Here is an 18,330-nt window from a genome sequence, read left to right on the forward strand (position 1 = left end):
TTTTTTTGTTTTTTGTTTTTTGTTTTTTTTTTACTTTTATAGTCAAAATAATAGCCATTCTGACTGGTGTGAGATGGTATCTCATTGTGGTTTCGATTTGCATTTCTCTAATAATCAGTAATGTTGAGTTTTTCTTCATATGATTGTTGGCCACATGTATGATTGCTGGCTGCATGAGAAGTGCCTGTTCAGTCTTTGCCCACTTTTTAATTGGGTTGCTTTTGGCTTGTAGATTTGTTTAAGTTCCTTATAGATGCTGCATAGTTTGCAAAGTTTTCTCCCATTCTGTAGGTTGTCCGTTTACTCTGTTGATAGTTTATTTTGCTGTGCAGAAGCTCTTTAGTTTAATTAGATCCCATTTGTCAGTCTTTGCTTCTGTTGTAATTGCTTTTGGCACCTTTGTCATGAAATCTTTCCATGTGCCTATGTCCTGAATGGTATTAACTAGGTTTTCTTCTAGGGTTGTTATAGTTTTTAGTTTTACAGTTAGGTCTTTAATCCATCTTGAGTTGATTTTTTTATATGGTGTAAGGACGTTTGAATTTTCTGCATATGGTTAGACAGTTATCCCAGCACCATTTATTAAATATAGGGACTCCTTTCCCTACTTTTTGTTTTTGTCAAGTTTCTCAAAGATCGGATAGTTGTAGGTGTTTAGTCTTATTTCTGAGTTCTCTCTTCTGCTCCATTGGTCTACGTGTCTGTTCTTGTACCAGTATCATGCTGTTTTGGTTACTGTAGCCCTGAAGCCTAGTTTGAAGTCCGGTAGCATGACGCCTCCAGCTTTGTTCTTTTTGCTTAGGATTGCTTTGGCTATTCAGGCTCTTTTTTGGTCCCATATAAATTTTAAAAAGTTTTTTCTAGTTCTGTGAAGAATGTCAATGGTAGTTTAATGGGAATAGCATTGAAACTATAAATTGCTTTGGGCAGTATGGCCATTTTCACAATATTGATTATTCCTATCCATGGCATGGAATGTTTTTCCATTTGTGTCATCTCTGATTTCTTTGAGCAGTGGTTTGTAGTTCACCTTGTAGAGGTCCTTCACTTCCCTTGTTAACTGTATTCCTAGGTATTTTCTTTCTGTGGCAATGATGAATGGGAGTTCACTCATGATTTGGCTCGTGGCTTAACTGTTCTTGGTGTATAGAAATGCTAGTGATTTTTGGCTGGGCATGGTGGCTCATGCCTGTAAACCCAGCACTTTGGGAGGCTAAGGCAGGCAGATCACGAGATCAGGAGATAGAGACCATCCTGGCTAAATGGTGAAACCCCGTCTCTACTGAAAAAACAAAAAATTAGCCAGGCGTGGTGGTGGGTGCCTGTAGTCCCAGCTACTCGTGAGGCTGAGGCAGGAGAATGGTGGGAACCTGGGAGGCGGAGCTGGCAGTGAGCCGAGATCACGCCACTGCACTCCAGCCTGTACGCCTGGACGACAGAGCAAGACTCCATCTCAAAAAAAAAAAAAAAAAGAAAAGAAATGCTAGTGATTTTTGCACATTGATTTTGTATCCTGAGACTTTGCTAAAGTTGTTTATCAGCTTAAGAAGCTTTTGGGCTGACACCATGGGGTTTTCTAGATATAGGATCATGTCATCTGCAAGCACGGATAGTTTTATTTCCTCTCTTCCTATCTGAATACATTTTATTTTTTTCTCTTGCCTGGTTGCCCTGGTCAATACTATGTTGAATAGGAGTGGTGAGAGAAGTCATCCTTGTCTTCAAGGATGCCAGTTTTCAAGGGGAATGCTTCCAACTTTTGCCCATTCAGTATGATATTGGCTGTAGGTTTGTCAAATAATGGCTTTTATTATTTTGAGGTATATTCCTTCAATAACTAGTTTATTGAGAATTTTTAACATGAAGTGATGTTGAATTTTATCAAAAGCCTTTTCTGCATCTATTGAGATAATCATGTGGTTTTTGTTCTTAGTTCTGTTTATGAGATAAATCACATTTCTTGTTTTGTGTATGCTGAACCCATCTTCCATCCCAGAAATGAGGCCTACTTCATTGTGGTGGATAAGCTTTTTGACATGCTGCTGGATTCAGTTTACCAGTATTTTGTTGAGGATTTTTGCATCAACACTCATCAAGGATATTGGCCTGAAGTTTTCTTTGTTGTTGTTGTACCTCTGCTCAGTTTTGATATCAGGATGATGCTGGCCTCATAGAATGAGTTAGGGAGGAGTCCTTCCTTTTCAATTTTTTAGAATAGTTTCAGTAGGAATAGTACTGGCTCTTTTTTGGACATCTGGTAGAATTTAGTGTGAATCCATCTGGTCCTGGCCCTTTTTTGATTGGTAGGCTATTTATTATTGCCTCAATTTCATAATTCATTATTGGTTTACTTAGGGATTACATTTCTTCCTGGTTCAGTCTTGGGAAAATCGATGTGCCCAGGAATTTATCCACTTCTTCTAGATTTTTCTAGTTTATATGCATGGAGGTGTTTCTAATATCCTCTGATGGTTGTTTGTATTTCTGTGGGGCCACTAGTAATACCCCCCTTATCATTTTTGACTGTGTTTATTTGAATCTTCTCTCTTTTCTTATTAGTCTAGCTAGCAATCTATTTTATTAATTTTTTCAAAAAACCAGTTCCTGGATTCATTGATCTTTTGAATTTTTTTTTTTTTTAATCTCTCTCCCCTTCAGTTCAGCTCTGATTTTGGTTATTTCTTGTGTTCTACTGGCTTTGGAATTTGTTCTTGGTTCTTTAGTTCTTTCAGTTGTGATGTATAGTTGTTAACTTGAGATCTTTCTAGCTTTTTGATGTGGGCATTTAGTGCTATAAATTTCCCTCTTAATACTGCCTTAGCTGTGTCTCAGAGATTCTGGTAGGTTGTATCTTTGTTCTCGTTAGTTTCAAAGAACTTCTTGATTTCTGCCTTATTTTCATTATTTATCCAACAGTTATTCAGGAGCAGGTCGTTCACTTTCCATTTAGTTGTGTGTTTTTTAGTAAGTTTCTTAATCTTGAGTTCTAACTTGATTGTGCTGTGGTCTGAGACTGTGTGGTATGATTCAGTTCTTATACATTTACTGAGGAGTGTTTTACTTCTGATGTGATCAGTTTTAGAGTACATGATGTGTGGTGATGAGAAGAATGTCTATTCTGTTATTTTGGGATGAAGAGTTTTGTACATATCTATCAGGTCCACTTGATCCAGAGCTGAGTTCAAGTCCTGAATATCTTTGTGAATTTTCTATCTCTTCTAATATTGTCAGTGGGGTGTTAAAGTTTCTCACTATTATTGTGTGGGAGTCTAAATCTTTTTGTGGGTCTCTAAGAACTTACTTTATGAGTCTGGGTGCTCCTGTATTGGGTGCATATATATTTAGGTTAGTTCTTGTTGAATTGATCCCTTTACCATTATATGTAACGCCCTTCCTTGTCTTTTTTGATCTATGTTGGTTTAAAGTCTATTTTGTCAGAAGCTAGGATTGCAACCCCTGCTTTCTCTGTTTTCCATTTGTTGGTAAAATTTCCTCCATCCCTTTATTTTGAGTCTATGTGTGAATTTGCCCATGAGATGAGTCTCCTGAAGACAGCATACCTTGGGTCTTGGTTCTTTATCCAACTTGCTACTCTGTGGCTTTTAATTGGGACATTTAGCCCATTTACATTTAAGGTTAGTGTGTGGATTTCATCTTGTCATCATGATGCTAACTGGTTATTTTGTAAACTTGTTTATGTGGTTGCTTTATAATGTCACTGGTCTGTGTACCTCAGTGTGTTTTTATAGTGGCTGGTAACAGTTTTTCCTTTCCATATTTAGTGCTTCTTTCAGGAGCTCTTGTAAAGTAGGTCTGGTGGTAACAAATCCTTTCAGCATATGCTTGTCTGAAAAGGATCTTATTTCTCCTTCATTTATGAAGCTTAGTTTGACTGGATATGAAATTCTGGGTTGGAGTTTCTTTTCTTTAAGAATGCTGAATATTGGCCTCCAATCTCTTCTGGTTTGTAGAATTTCCACTGAGAGGTTGGCTGTTAGTGTGATGGCCTTCCCTTTGTAGGTAACCTGGCCTTTCTTTCTGGCTGTTCTTAATGTTTTCTCTCATTTTGACCTTGGAGAATCTAAAGATTATATGTCCTGGGGATGATCTTCTCATTGAATATCTTACTGGGGTTCTCTGCATTTTCCGAATTTGAATACTGATCAATTTAGCTAGGTTGGGAAGGTTCTCCTGGATGATACCCTGAAATATGTTTTCCAAATTGGTTCCATTCTCTTCATCTCTTTCAGGTACCCTAATCAGTTGTAGATTCAGTCTCCTTACACAGTCCCATATTTCACTGAGGTTTTGTTTATCCCTTTGCATTTTTTTTTTTCTCTAATCTTGTCTGCCTGTCTTATTTCAGAAAGACAGTCTTCCAGCTCTGAAATTCTTTCCTCCACTTGGTATCTTCTGGTATTAATACCTGTGATTGCATTGTGCAGTTTTCATAATGTGTTTTTCAGCTCTACCAGGTTGGTTATGTTCTTCTGTATACTATTTTGGCTGTCAGTTCCTGCATTGTTTTATCATTATTTTTAGCTTCCTTGCATTGGGTTACAACATGCTTTGTTAGCTCAGTGAAGTTTGTTTTTATCCACATTCTGAAGTCTACATCTGTCATTTCAGCCATCTCAACCTCAGCCCAGTTCTGAAACCTTGCTGGAGAAATATTGCTGTTATTTAGAGGAAAGAGGGCATTCTGGCTTTTTGAGTTTTTAGCGTTTTTGCACTGATTCTTTCTCATATTTGTGGGCTTATCTACCTTCAATCTTTGAGGTTGCTGACCTTTGAATGGGGGGTTTTGTTTTATTTATTTAACAGTCTGGACATTTTTCCATAGGGCTGCTGTGGTTTGCTGAGGGATCCACTCCAGACCCTACTTACCTCAGACTTTCCAGTACCTGGAGGTATTACCAGTGAAGGCTGTGATTCAGCAAAGATGGCAGCCTGCTCCTTCCTCTAGGAGTTCCATCCCAGCAGGGCACAAACCTGTTGCCAGCCTGAACACACCTGTAGGAGGTGGCTGGAGGACTCGGCTGAGGTCCCACTCAATGCAGAATAATAGATCAGGGTCCCACTTAAAGATGCAGTTTGGCCACATTTGACTAGAGCAGCTGTGCTGTGCTGGGGGATCCCTTCCACACCCAGTCTGTTTGGACTCTCCAAAGTCTGCAGGCTAAAATGGCTGAGTCATCCAAATAGCAAAGATGGTGGCCTGCTCCTCCCCCAAGGAGCTCTGTCCTGTCTCAGGTAAGTGCCAGTGGCTGGCTGGAATTCCAAGCCAGTCAGTCTTATCTTGTGAGGTGCCATGGGAGTGGGATCCACAGACCAACAATGCTCAGCCCCCTGGATTCAGCCCCCTTCCCAGGGGTATGTATGGACCTCCTGCCCTGTTTGAGTTGCAGTCACCTCTGTCAGCAATCCCAGATCCCAAGTATGTAAAGTTCTTAGATCTCTGTGCATGCCTGAGTAGCTGTTTTGCTGAGACTCAATGCAGCTCTGTACGTCAGACCCAATGCCCTGGTTAAATGCGTTCATGAGGGGGATCTCCTGATCTGAGGGTTGCAAAGATCCATAGGAAAAGCATGGGTTCCTGAGGTTGCACACTCACTGTTTGCCTGGGCCAGGGATTGGGGTTCTCTTGGTTCCACGTCACTCCTGGGTGGGCCGTCACTCTGTCTTGCTTTTCTCCATTCTCCATGGGTCGAGCAGTTTCCCTGATCAATCCCAGTGTGAGTACTTGGATGTTTCAGTTAATGGTGCTGTATTTACTCACCCCTTTTGCTCCTTTCTGTGAGTCACACATTGTAGCTGCTTCTAGTCAGCCATCTTGCTTCACTCCTGCAGTATTTTAACTCTTCTCTAAAAACCCAACATTACGTATTTGAGAGCTGGACTACCATAAAAGGGAGTGTTGATTTCACCCGGCCATTCTGATTTGTTGTTTTTCCAAGCAGATATCTGAAAATGGCACCTGCTTTCCCAGCCAGGAAGGTGGCCAAAAAAAGAAAAAAGGGAAGAGAAGGGAGAAGGAAGGGGGAAGGGGGAAGTGGAGGGGAAGGGAAGGGAAGAAAGAAAATGGCACCTGCTTCACTTGGCAAAGTTTTGTTGGTGGTTAATGTGGACACCATGGAATGACCTTTGAGATAGTTGTTGAAATCATGGCTGCTGACATTTTCACTAAGCCATTCTCCAGAAGCGACTGGGAAGTAGTGGGTTCCCAACTGGAACACAGTTGGAGAATAAAGAGAATAAAAGGGCGAGAATCAAGCAGACATAAACCCATTACTTAAACTACTTACACACTGCCACAGCAGTGAGTTGATTGAAAATCAAACCATGCATGAGGATTCTGGTCAGTAATCCCTGTGGGAAGGTAAGACTTGCAACTTTTTTTTTTTTTTCACGTTGGTGGTTTGTGAAGGCCTAAGCAGCTCTCCTGTAAATTCTATAGAACATAGGTTACTGTAAGCACCTTTAAAAACCAAGGTGCAAGATTTTGCACATCACTGTGAGCCACTGGCTTAGTCACTGAGGATATTACTTACTTCGGTCATGTTTAAGAGCAATCCAAACTGTTGATCACTACACAGTATAGAGAACTCAAACTGTGTATCTGGGTCCCGCTTCACCTCCAGATACCATACTGGCATTCAGGCAGGAAAAACTGGGGAAGAAGAAGGGTGTGATGGTTAATTTTACGTGTCAACTTGACTGAGGTAACAGATGCCCAGATAGCTGATTAAACATTATTCCAGGTGTGTCTGTGATGGTGTTTCTGGAAAAGATTAACATTTCAATCAGTAGACTGAGTAAAGATGATCTGCCTTCACCTATGTGGGTGTTGCATCATCCAATCCATTGAGCCAAAATAGCACAAAAATATGGAAGAGGAGTGAACTATCCCTCTTCTCTTGAGCTGGGACAATTCATGTTTGCCTGCCCTTATACACTGGAGCTCCTGGTTCTTGGGCCTTCGGACTCCAGACTTACACCATTTCTTCACCCCACTCCCACCTTCCAACTGGGACTGGGAGTTACACCATAGGCTCTCCTGGTTCTCAGGCCTTCTGACTCAGTGAATGACACCTCCAGCTTTCCTAGTTCTCCAGTTTGCAGACTGCAAATAGGACTTCTCAGCCACTATAACAACATAAGCCAATTCCAGTAATAAATACCTAGACAGATGGATCTATTGACCATACATACATACATACACAGATCCTATTGGTTCTGTTTCTCTGGAGAACACTAACACAGAGGGGTTCCAAATGGCTGTAGGTTTAGTCAGAGAACAGTGACTGCCACATCCCAGGACACGCTGGTCCTAAAACAAAGGGAATTCATTTCAAGTCCAGCATTATTTATTTATTTACTCTATTTTATTTTTTGAGAGGGAGTCTCACTCTGTCACCCACCAGGTTGCAGTGCAGTGGTGTGATTTTGGCTCACTGCAACCTCTGCCTCCTGGGTTCAAGTGATTCTCCTGCCTCAGCCTCCCAAGTAGCTAAGATTACAGGCGCCCACTACCACACCCAGCTAATTTTTGTTATTTTTAGTAGAGACGGGGTTTCACCCTGTTGGCCAGGCTGGTCTCAAACTCCTGACCTCATGTGATCCACCTGCCTTGGCCTCCCAAAGTGCTGGGATTACAGGCGTGAGCTACCACGCCCAGCCTAAACTCAGCATTATTTTAGTCTTCTCTCAGCCTACCCAGGCTGGACTTTTTTTGTCAACTCTGACCTTTTCCCTCCCAATGACCTCGTTTCAGAGAACTTCTCACCAAATGGAGTTGTAAGGAGTTCATAAAGTAGGACATTTACATGCTGCATATATCAGATCCCGGAATAGTTCAGCTCCCAAAGGCCTCGAAACCGCAAGTCATCCTTCATCTAGAGACTAAAGGACCAAGAAAATAAACCTTGGTTTCTCAGTAAATAAACTATGTTTGCAATAAAGAAACACTACTCTCCCCTGAGAGCAGCCTCCTATAATTACAAAGCAAGAGGTACACTTTTTCAGACATTTACACCTGGGATCCTCTCACCTTCATAACCAGAAGTTATGCTGACATCATAGAGCACAGGATCATCCTAGTAGAAAAATCTATGTGGAAAACATCTGTAAGAGTGTGTAATAAATTGTTAACAGTGGTTACTTCTAGAGAGGGAGATAAAGTTGGCAGATATGTGAAAAAGATGTTCACAATTATTCTACATATTTCTTGTACAGTGTATTTGGAGAAGAGGAAGGTTGTACCATTGTGGACATCTGCAGTGGTATCTGCAGAGGTAAAGTGAGTGGCTCACAATGATGTGGAAAATCTTGATCTTTTAAAGGTGTTTAGTATGTGCTAGGCTCATTGGAGGCTATGACTCTACACCTCACACAGATCCTGCCCTCTAGCAGAAGTGGTGAGGCATGAATGCACAGCACTGAGACACACAGTAGAAAGTGGTTTAATAAAGAGCCTCAGAAGAAGTGTTACGAGAATTGGAAAGATAATTCCTTCCTTCTGAGGAGAATCAAGGAAGGCAGAGAACATCATGCAAGAGATGGAAAAATATGAGAATGTATGAAATGCTTAAACACACTGCACACTTCTACTTATTCTTTAAGATCTAGTTCCAGTGTCACCTCTGCAGTGAAGAGTGCCCATTTGCTCCTGGAGTTCAATTGCTCTGATCCATAATTTTTGTTCATACCTCAATATTAGCCAATTTTCCTCTTTATAAATCTTCCTCTATTAGACATTGAGTTAAAGGCCAGAAGACATTTTATATATACCAGTACACAGTCTCACACTGTCATCCATCCTATCCAACCATTCACTAAATGTATTGAGCTTTGTGCTTAGGTGTTGTGGGGGGCGGGGGTGGTGACATGCAAAATTGAGTAAGATATAATTGAGGATAGTAACCTAAAAACTAATACTCCCAGGACTGTCTCGTAAGTACCTTGACAGAAATCACACATAGGGCTATGGAAACCAAGATGATGAAAGTTAAAGAGGATGAGAGAAAAAGGTTTCCTGAGATAGCAATTAAGGTTTGTTTGTGTGTGTGTGTGTGTGTGTGTGTGTTTTCAAAGAAGGTGGAAAGAAGAATAGGGTAAAAGACGGATTTTATGTGGTAGTAACAGCATAATCCCTTCAAGAACTATTAACAGGCACTCAAAAATATTTCAATGATTCAAAGTATGATCAGGGTAGAGTCTGGAGAACTTGATTCCCATCTAAGTATTTATTTCCCTTTTGACATAACAGCCATTTTTGAAAATAAACCCAACGTTGACCTATGATTTTAAGAGAAAGCTGGTGAAGTAATTTATCCTAGAATCAGAAACAACATGCCCACTAGCTTACTTCCTGATCACTTCTAACAAGGATTTCAGTGCAGTGGCTCTTTGAGCAAAATAAATGTGTCACTAGTTATAAAGTAGTATCATCTAAGTCAATTCAGAATGAAAATCTAAGGGACTGGCCTCTGGGCTCCCCACCTTTCTGCCTGGAGAGATCTGTCAAACTTCCATTTTTCCTACCAGCTAGAATGCTTTACTGCTTGGTAAACAGGCAACTGCCTTCCCCTTTTCACTTAATTGCATCCCTTAAGATCAAATGTCATCTAGGTAACTTTTGCTTTAATTCCACTTGCAGGAGAGAAGACATAAGGAGAAAATACGAAGTTAATTAGGGAGTAGTAAAGTGGTTCTTTGCAAGATTGAGGAGATAGAAAACCTCTAAGATTCCGTGAACTGGAAGTATTGCTTTGGTGTGCTACAACCTCCACTGTTAAAGAGAGTAATACCCCATATATTCTCTATTTAGGTGCTGAATTTTTTTTTTTTTTTAAATAACAGTTTCTAATAAAACAAGGAGAATTTTTTTTAAAGCACAACTCAATCTCTCAAAACAAAAATAATGAAATATAAGCTCAAAACATTAAAAAAGTAAAAGCAGCACATACTCTGAGCTTAAAATAAACTTTAAAAACATGTTTTTAAAAGTATGAAATGAGTTTTCTATTTTTCTTATTTACTTGCTGGAAATTTTTGCATGTTAGGTATTATGTCCCACATAAGAATTCACACCCACAAGCAGGTCTGACCTACGTGACTAATGATACTTTACAAAGTAGAAATGAACAAATTATTTTCAAAAAGCTGGTATTTTGTGTTTATTAAAATTACAACCACAATTTATCTCCTGACATACATAATAACTGAGAAGTTAAAAGATGTTTAAACTCCAACCTAATTGCACAAGTGTTGTTTTCATCTCCAATCTTGAAAGGTTTGTCACATAAACAGTTTAGTGAGGCCAAAGTGGTGATAATAAGTGAATCTTAAACTGATTTTGAAAAGGATGCATCACAGGTTCACACTTCCACATCTATACAACTTTATTAACAAGTAAAATACATGCCAGCATGTTTTATAAATGGGCAAGGACATTCCTATGATAATGAATGGCACATTATCATCTAACAATTGACCTTTATCAAATATATGTTAATATTTCATATGACTATTTGAAGAATTAAACAACTAATAAATGCTAAAATAACATTTAACAGCAGTTAAAAATATAAAAGCCATTCAGTTTAGTATTTACCATAAGCTGGAATCATTCAAATACAACTATTAAAAAAATACTATTTCTCTTCTACAGGCCAAATGGTTCATTAGAAAACACTGTGGCAATAATAACTGGCTCCTACCCTTACCCCAGTTCCATCCCTCAAAGGGCAGTGGAGCTAAGGTAGTCGCTTCTTGGTACGGTCTACAATTATACACAGGATGATCATATAACTTATCCTCCAAATTAGAACACTTTTGAGAGTACCATGAGGCACTACTAAGCTGAGAAAACAGGAATAACCAGGACAGTTTTGAGCAAACTAAGGATATATATTACCTTAGTTAAGTACGGTGTCACATTCACTATCATTACCTTTTGCACTTCTTGAAATAGTGCATACTAGATGAAAAAAATTATATTAAATGAAGGAACTCTGAATTTTTCTCCAACTGGATATTTTGAACTCCACTTTTCCTGTTAGGAGAGATTTTACTGGAAATAATACTGTTTTAGCAGGTAAAAATATGTGAACAACTTCAAAGGCATGTCTAAAATGAAATATATCTCATAGACTTAAAATAATAGGCTAAAGTTTAGTATTTTTTATATTAAGCAGAGATTTTCATTTTAATCAAATGTAATGGCATTTCTATTTTAATCTGTTTCTAAAATCTATCCTGCATACACCATATATAAAAGTGTATTTTTGCCTTAAAATTCAGTTTATTCCATAAATACATGAAAATGGATTATCCTAGCCATGACCAGCTTACTCATTTACAATAGAAATAATTTGAAAAATTTTTGTATTAACTTCCAATCCCCAGTTCACACTCAAAAATGTTTAGATACCCTAACAAGAGTTTTGATTTTTCAATCTTTAAGGCAGAGTGCAAAGATGATCAAGCATCCCCAAAACACAACAGCAGCTGTTCAAGGTCACAGGAAATGAAGTATGCAGGATTTGATATATCTGAAGGGAACATTAAGTTCTTGAACATTAACATTCTGATTCCCTTGCTTACGTGATGAGATTTAAGGCTACCACTGAATTATGCCAATTATAGAGGATTAAGTCATATGTATACTTGAACCTTATAGATTTAGGGGGAAAAAGTCAAAACAAAAAGTGAAGTTTTGATGCTGGATCAAAAGTACCATATCCATATTCAGAAAACAAGCACATATACCATAAAAGCTAAAATGAAATTCTAGTAAGTCAATGTTTGATAGCTAAGCTTCCTAGTCATTATTTACCATGTAGCAAAGCTTTAATTTCATTTAAAAATTATTGAAAGAAAAAAGTATAGGTCTATAAGAAATTAATATGAAAGAGATACAGCATGAGTTTGAATATGTTATTAGTATAGTTTAATTTTAATTAATTTCCAAATTAGGCAACTAAACCAAATATTTTTTCTTTACCCCATGCTATTGTCTTACTTCAAGGGTTGTAACACAGGTACTTTAATACAACAATAAAAATTTTAATACAACAATAAAAATTCTATGCAGGAAAGTAAACTGAATGAGACAAAACAAAAAATAGGCTATATTAGCAAAACTAAACTATGTTTTATTTATCAAAGACAATGAAACAATCAGAAAATACAGAGAAATACAGAAGAGGTTATAAAGCATAATAAATTTTATTTTTTGGAAATGGAAAAATGTCCCTGAATAGTTAGATGTACCTTTTAGTAGTAATGTCTAATAATAAATAAGAAATCAATTTTATACGTTCCATATAGCTGTATTAAATAATTTTTAAGTTTAAAAGATAAAATACCATCATTTTAAATGTTGGTATTTAAAACCAAAGATATAACTGAAAGGAAAAACAGATGAGACATAAAACGATTTGCAAGATGGGAAACATAGTAGTTTATGAATGTAAATTAACTTCCAGTTGTAATAATGGTTACATACTCTCACTACACACACAGACCCCACAGTCCTATATGCCACAAACACATTTCCATAACTTGAAAATGAGTGTTTTGCATATCTCAGTTCAGGATATGTTTTTTACAAGTTAATCCTAAAGTCATAAAGCAAGAAGCTATTAATAGTACAAGATTTTATTTGCTAAGTTTTACAAATTAAACTCTAAAAAAATTATTACAATGATACTGACAGATATTTTATTGGCTTTGTAAAAGACAAACACAAATGAGAATTATCTTATTTAGAAAATTAACTTTCAAAATTATCTTAAATGAAATAAATATAATACCTAATACAATCTCTTTCTGCAAGAATCTCCAAGACGGGCAATCCTAAAAACCCAGCTTCTCATCTGAAAATCCCTAAAACTAGTATGCCCCTTAAAAATTTTTTTTTATCTTATAAAGGACATTTGGTATTCCCACATTTTCTTAAAATTTGTCCTAAAACAAATTCTATCTTTAACACTCAGGTTTCTAAATATATATATATGTGTGTGTATATATATGTATACATATACATATATATATTTAGTTCACTTAATTTAAAATTAATGAAAGCTATCTGGACACAACTTCTAAGAAAACACTGCAGAAAGTAAGTTACGCATGTATTTACAGGAAGAGTTTTCCTAAATAATAATGTAAATGTCATGTTCAAAAATCTGACAAATCTTTCTAATAATCAGCACTGCAGGTTTCAATAAAACTTATGTAACAAAAGATGTTTCATGTGTAGAATTACCAGATAAGCCTAAGAGCCAGAAACTAAATCATTAGACATGGTTAATAATTTCATTTTTATTATACTAAATGTCAGGTCAGAAGTCAATGGCATTTACAAGCTGGAAGACTGTTTATCCACTCAACTCTTTCAATTATATCAAACACTGATTAACCAAATGTGACTGGACTTAACTGCTACAACTTTACGGTTTCTATCAAGTATACGCAAATCTCTCAAATGGGCACATATGCGTATGCGCAAAACAAGTGAAATACAGATACTTAAAGAATGAACAGAAATGGCTTGTAAGCGTAAACCACCCTGCCATTCAATTTTGAAGCTCCGTCTTTTCTTCACTAATTTGTCTTCTGTTATTAGTAGTCTTCTATTAAAGTTGTAGGTTTACAGATGATCTGGAAATTTCACATTGGTATAAGAAAGGAATGTCAGGTTGATGCAGTCTGGAGGCAAAGAAGGAATTAGTCTTAAAATGTATTAAGTTGTCTTTATCTAAATCATAGTATAATACAACACATTTTATAGAAGAATTACATCAAGTATATAATATTCTTTTGATAAAGTCTATATATCAGAATATATTCTAAAGTGTAAGGCTTCTATAGCAGACTTTCATCTAGAAAATATTTGCATTGTATTTTACACTCTTCGAAATGTACAAAAGATAACCACACAAATTAGTAAAATAGCAAAATTACTTTGCCTTTTAATCTTATTATTAATACTGACAAATTCTTAATGCCACTGTTTGCGAAAATATTTTGCTTGTTAAAATAAAGTGACAGCGACTTCTTTGGGAGTGGTTGGGGGAGACTTTAATAGAACACTTAAAATGATACTTAAACATGATCTAGAAATACAAGTGTATTCATAGTACTCTAGCAGAAATAAGTAAATTATATAAGCTTATGTATAACTTACATAAATGATAAAATGTAAGCAACCAAATCACAAAGCATACAATTTATTTTAAAAAAGAATACTTAGTAAACTTGAAACACTTTGTTCTTTATAGTCCTACATTCAGAAGTTAAGTACTAGTAGACATTTTGGTTATGCAGTTCAAATGCTTTATCAATTTACATTATTTATAGGCATAAAGTATATGGTACTTGCTTTAAAAAATAGAATAGGGAGTATGAGGTTACTTTATGTGAAGATACTCCTGCTGCACAATAAATAAATACTATTACTATATCCATGGCCTCCAGAAATTCACTGGATAACTAGTAAGACAACTTCTACTCATTTCTTCATATTCCTACTTATTCAAGTTGTAGCCTTCATAGTTGATAAAAACTAGCACACATTAAGAAAACAATAACAGAACTATTTTCTTCACCTGACTTTTATTCCTTGATCCAGACTGTTAAAAGGACTGCAAGACAAATTGTTTTTCAATCACAGATTTTTTTTTCCACCAGATGTCTATGTGAATTTCACATTGTTTTATACAAAAATGCCCATTCCTTCAGTTCAAGTACTATGTCCTATTTTGTTGTTTTTCAAGCCTTCAAATTTCGTGCTGGTGGTTACTTCATATACATTCTATGGTTAATCTTTACAGCGAAGTTTTTAAAGTCTTATTTAAAATTTCAGTTTACTCGTTATGTATTTTAAAAATTAAAATTTATGAAATTCAATTTTAAAAATCTAAGAGTTACCTAAAAAGGTCTATGACTTATTAAATTTCAATAAGCTGACCATTAGCAGCATTAAAAAATATTAAATATGCTAACAGTAAAAATCATGAATACACATTAGGCATTTAACACGTATCTGGTAAATTTGAATACATAAAGGGAATAGGCAGAGTTCACAGATTAATATTTCTTACCTCTATAATAAGAAGAAATACCTTGTTCTATGAGCAGCTGCCATACTTTCAGACATGTTTCTGACTTTTAGATAATTAACAAATCCTCTGAAGAAAAGGAGCAGACCTGAGAAGGTTGAAATAATATGGATATACTATGTTTTTATACAGAAAGGGGCAAGATAAATTTAAAGTAGACAATTATGAACAAGATCCTCTTGGCTTAAGGAATTTTATTTGCAGATTTCCATTCATTTCTGTAATATATTTTACACTATAAGGATAAACTCTGTCACAAGGAAAAAAATTTTTCAATTTATTAAGCCTAGATGTAACAAAATTAAAGCAAATCTACTTATAAAAATCCAGAATTACATAAAAACATACATTTAAGTAATTTTCTTAAATAGCGAAGTTACCTGATGCACTTAAACTGATTCAACTCATAAAACCCCCATTGAGCCCATGGGTTCAATCTTTTCAATTAATATAACTACTGAGTGAACATAGTTATTTATATAAAGTACATAAAAAGGAAAAATATACACGTGGTTGCTAATAACTGTGGGGAAAAAAACAATAAGCCTGTATAGCAGTATCAAGTGCCTGTCATCTGTGAAATCTGTATTTGAAGATATGTGCATTATGCACATATTTTCAATTATGAGTTCTTATTTTGAAGTAATAATAAGAAATTAACATAATAAAAAATTAAGAAGAGTTAGAAAAGACAACTTGGAAGACAGTTACTCTAATGATTTAGATTATTTGGGATTCTTCTTATATCTATCTCAGTTTTCTCCTTTGTAAAGTAGTATTTTAAAATAACCACAGATATATTTAATAATTTAAAAAGCAATACCTGTGAAATTCTCTAAAGTGTCACATAACAAATATTAGATCAACATAAAACATTACCATTATTAGTATAAGCCTTTGAAATACTTAAGCATATGATTCTTAGGGAAACATTAACCCCAGTAAATTTTTAATCAGGAAATTGGGGTGGGGGATCCAAAAACAAAAACAGAAGATATCTACTGTATGTGTATGACTTTCCTCACCAGGAGGAAAAGGAGTTTGTGAATTTAAAATATAAAGTCTCAAACTAAATTTGTACTCCAACTGCAAGACAATAATCAAATTACTAAAAAAAAGCAGCATGTGTGTAGTAAATTGGAGAAGAAAGGCAGAAGAGAGATACAAATGATGACTTAAAGGGTATAAATTTCAGCTAAACCCAATTGCATCTGCTTCCCATATCCTAACTCCCTCTGTTTGGGACTCCTTCTGAATTCCACCCTCATACCTTTCCAGATGCTGTTCAAAGATAGTAATACTGTTATCCAAATGTAAAAATATTACTGCAAAATGTAAACCAACTTATTTGTGGGATCCCTTCCTTTCTCTCTAAAGCTGCTGTTTTCTAACACACATTTGACTTCTCAGGCATTTTCTAAAAGAAGTCTCCCAGTTCATATCAAAAAACCAATCACTCAGTGGCTACTGTTTCTGAGCATTCTACAAAGTGCTCAACATTCTTTTCAGCATATGTGAGAGCAACATTTTTATCATTTATTACATTTTCACATTCCCCTAAATAAATACTAGATTACAGCTCTGAAGTGGAACCGGCATTGTCCTCTGTATTCTACTCTGCCCCACACTAACCTCCCTAAGATTCCTCCAATCTCTAAATAATATATATACACACACAAATGTACTCATTTAATATACTTAAATACTTAACAGACTTTATAAACCTTCTCACTTTTAGGTAAGAAACTCAATAAAGAACACGGCATTCAGGCAGTTAGAACACAACAATATAAAACTGGCTTCACCTCCAGATGCATCTCAACAAGGTCACAACACTAAAATAATTTCACTATAGCTATTAAAGAATTAAGTGACCTTATCTAACAATAATTTGTTTCCCAAAAGATCCCACAGTACGACTAAATAAAAAACTCAGAGAGAAGACTGCCACCTACTGAAATGCTGTTATTTTCTGGTACAATTCTGAGTGAAACATGGGCTTTTAATCTTAACAAGAAACAAAATGTATTCCTTATGTCAGCAAATACATCTGAAAAGTGGATTAAAGGTATAATGTGATCTAATGATTAACTTAATTATCTCACATCGAAGGTAAAAAACAAAAGGGAACAAAAATTGAAAATCCATAAAATTCCATCAATATTAATAAAAAGACATGCCTTATAGAAAGACAACTCAACAGAAGTACTGTGATCATTAGACATAAAGCCTTTCCTTATGCCTGGCTGATTAATGATTAATTCAAGGCACAATTCAAAAGCATAAAGAATGTTTCCACGATCGAAAAATAAGAGAATAGATAGAACAACCAAACTATCCAACTCTCAAATTTCCTAAGATCATTAAAAGAAGTTATTTGTGTATATTTTCTGAGATAAATGCTAAGACAATTTTTTTATCACGTTGTTATTTTAAAATTTTGTGGCATTCAATGATCATCCCACCACTGACTCTTTACACTGATAGCCTCTGGATTTTAAATCTAAGAAATCTGTAGTGCTATGTAGAATAGTTTAAAAATGTGAGATGATGTGTTTGAATATGAGAATTTTACAGAAGAAAAATAATTTCCACATAAATTGTGCCATAGTTTATTTACATTTACAGTTTTTGGAAATATCAAAGTTAAACTAAATACATTAAGAATAAACTTACCAAGTACAAGAAATATCCACCAAAGCCAATACTGTCCATTGAAATATCCAGTAAAATAATCAGAAAACTATGGAGTGAACATAAATATATTAACCAAATTTGTATACCTGAATTTGAAAATCATAGATTATCTTCAGTTTCAGAATGATTTACCTCAAATAATCTTTAACACTTAAAAATAGCACAAAGGAAATATAAAAACACTTAATGGCATACATATATATAAATTATTTGAGAAAAAAATCATCTTATGCAATAGCAAAAAAAAAAAAAAAAAATTAAACGAAGTATTTTGGAAACAAAAACCAGTTTCAAACTTCCTGCAAGAAATACAAGTAAATGTTGTATGTCTGAATCACACATTTTCTTATTAAAAATTTCACGTCAGTCCTTCTTTCATAATCTTAAAACCACAACTACCATCCCAAACACACTATAGCAACCTGCTGCTTCAGATATTAACACCAAAAGCCACATTAGTTTAATCTTATCAGATGGGGGTATCCTGCTGACCTCCAAAAAGAAG

General features: G+C 35.5%; 1 protein-coding gene across 2 annotated transcripts in view; it reads right to left on the reverse strand.

The window, feature by feature from the left end:
* Positions 1–10,157: 10,157 nt before the first annotated feature.
* The window catches only part of NDFIP2 (Nedd4 family interacting protein 2), a 73,052-nt gene continuing 64,879 nt past the window's right edge, over positions 10,158–18,330 (reverse strand). For both annotated transcript variants that reach the window (XM_011953836.1, XM_011953835.1), the window contains exons 6-8: positions 17,805–17,871; positions 15,111–15,216; positions 10,158–13,716 (exon numbers count right to left, since the gene is read on the reverse strand). In XM_011953836.1, the coding sequence (XP_011809226.1) occupies positions 15,113–15,216; positions 17,805–17,871 (171 nt within the window). In that variant the 3' untranslated portion in view covers positions 10,158–13,716; positions 15,111–15,112. The remainder of the gene's footprint in view (positions 13,717–15,110; positions 15,217–17,804; positions 17,872–18,330) is intronic.

The sequence above is a fragment of the Colobus angolensis genome, unplaced genomic scaffold (assembly GCF_000951035.1).
Source record: "Colobus angolensis palliatus isolate OR3802 unplaced genomic scaffold, Cang.pa_1.0 Scaffold374, whole genome shotgun sequence".
In the NCBI taxonomy this organism is placed as follows: domain Eukaryota; kingdom Metazoa; phylum Chordata; class Mammalia; order Primates; family Cercopithecidae; genus Colobus; species Colobus angolensis.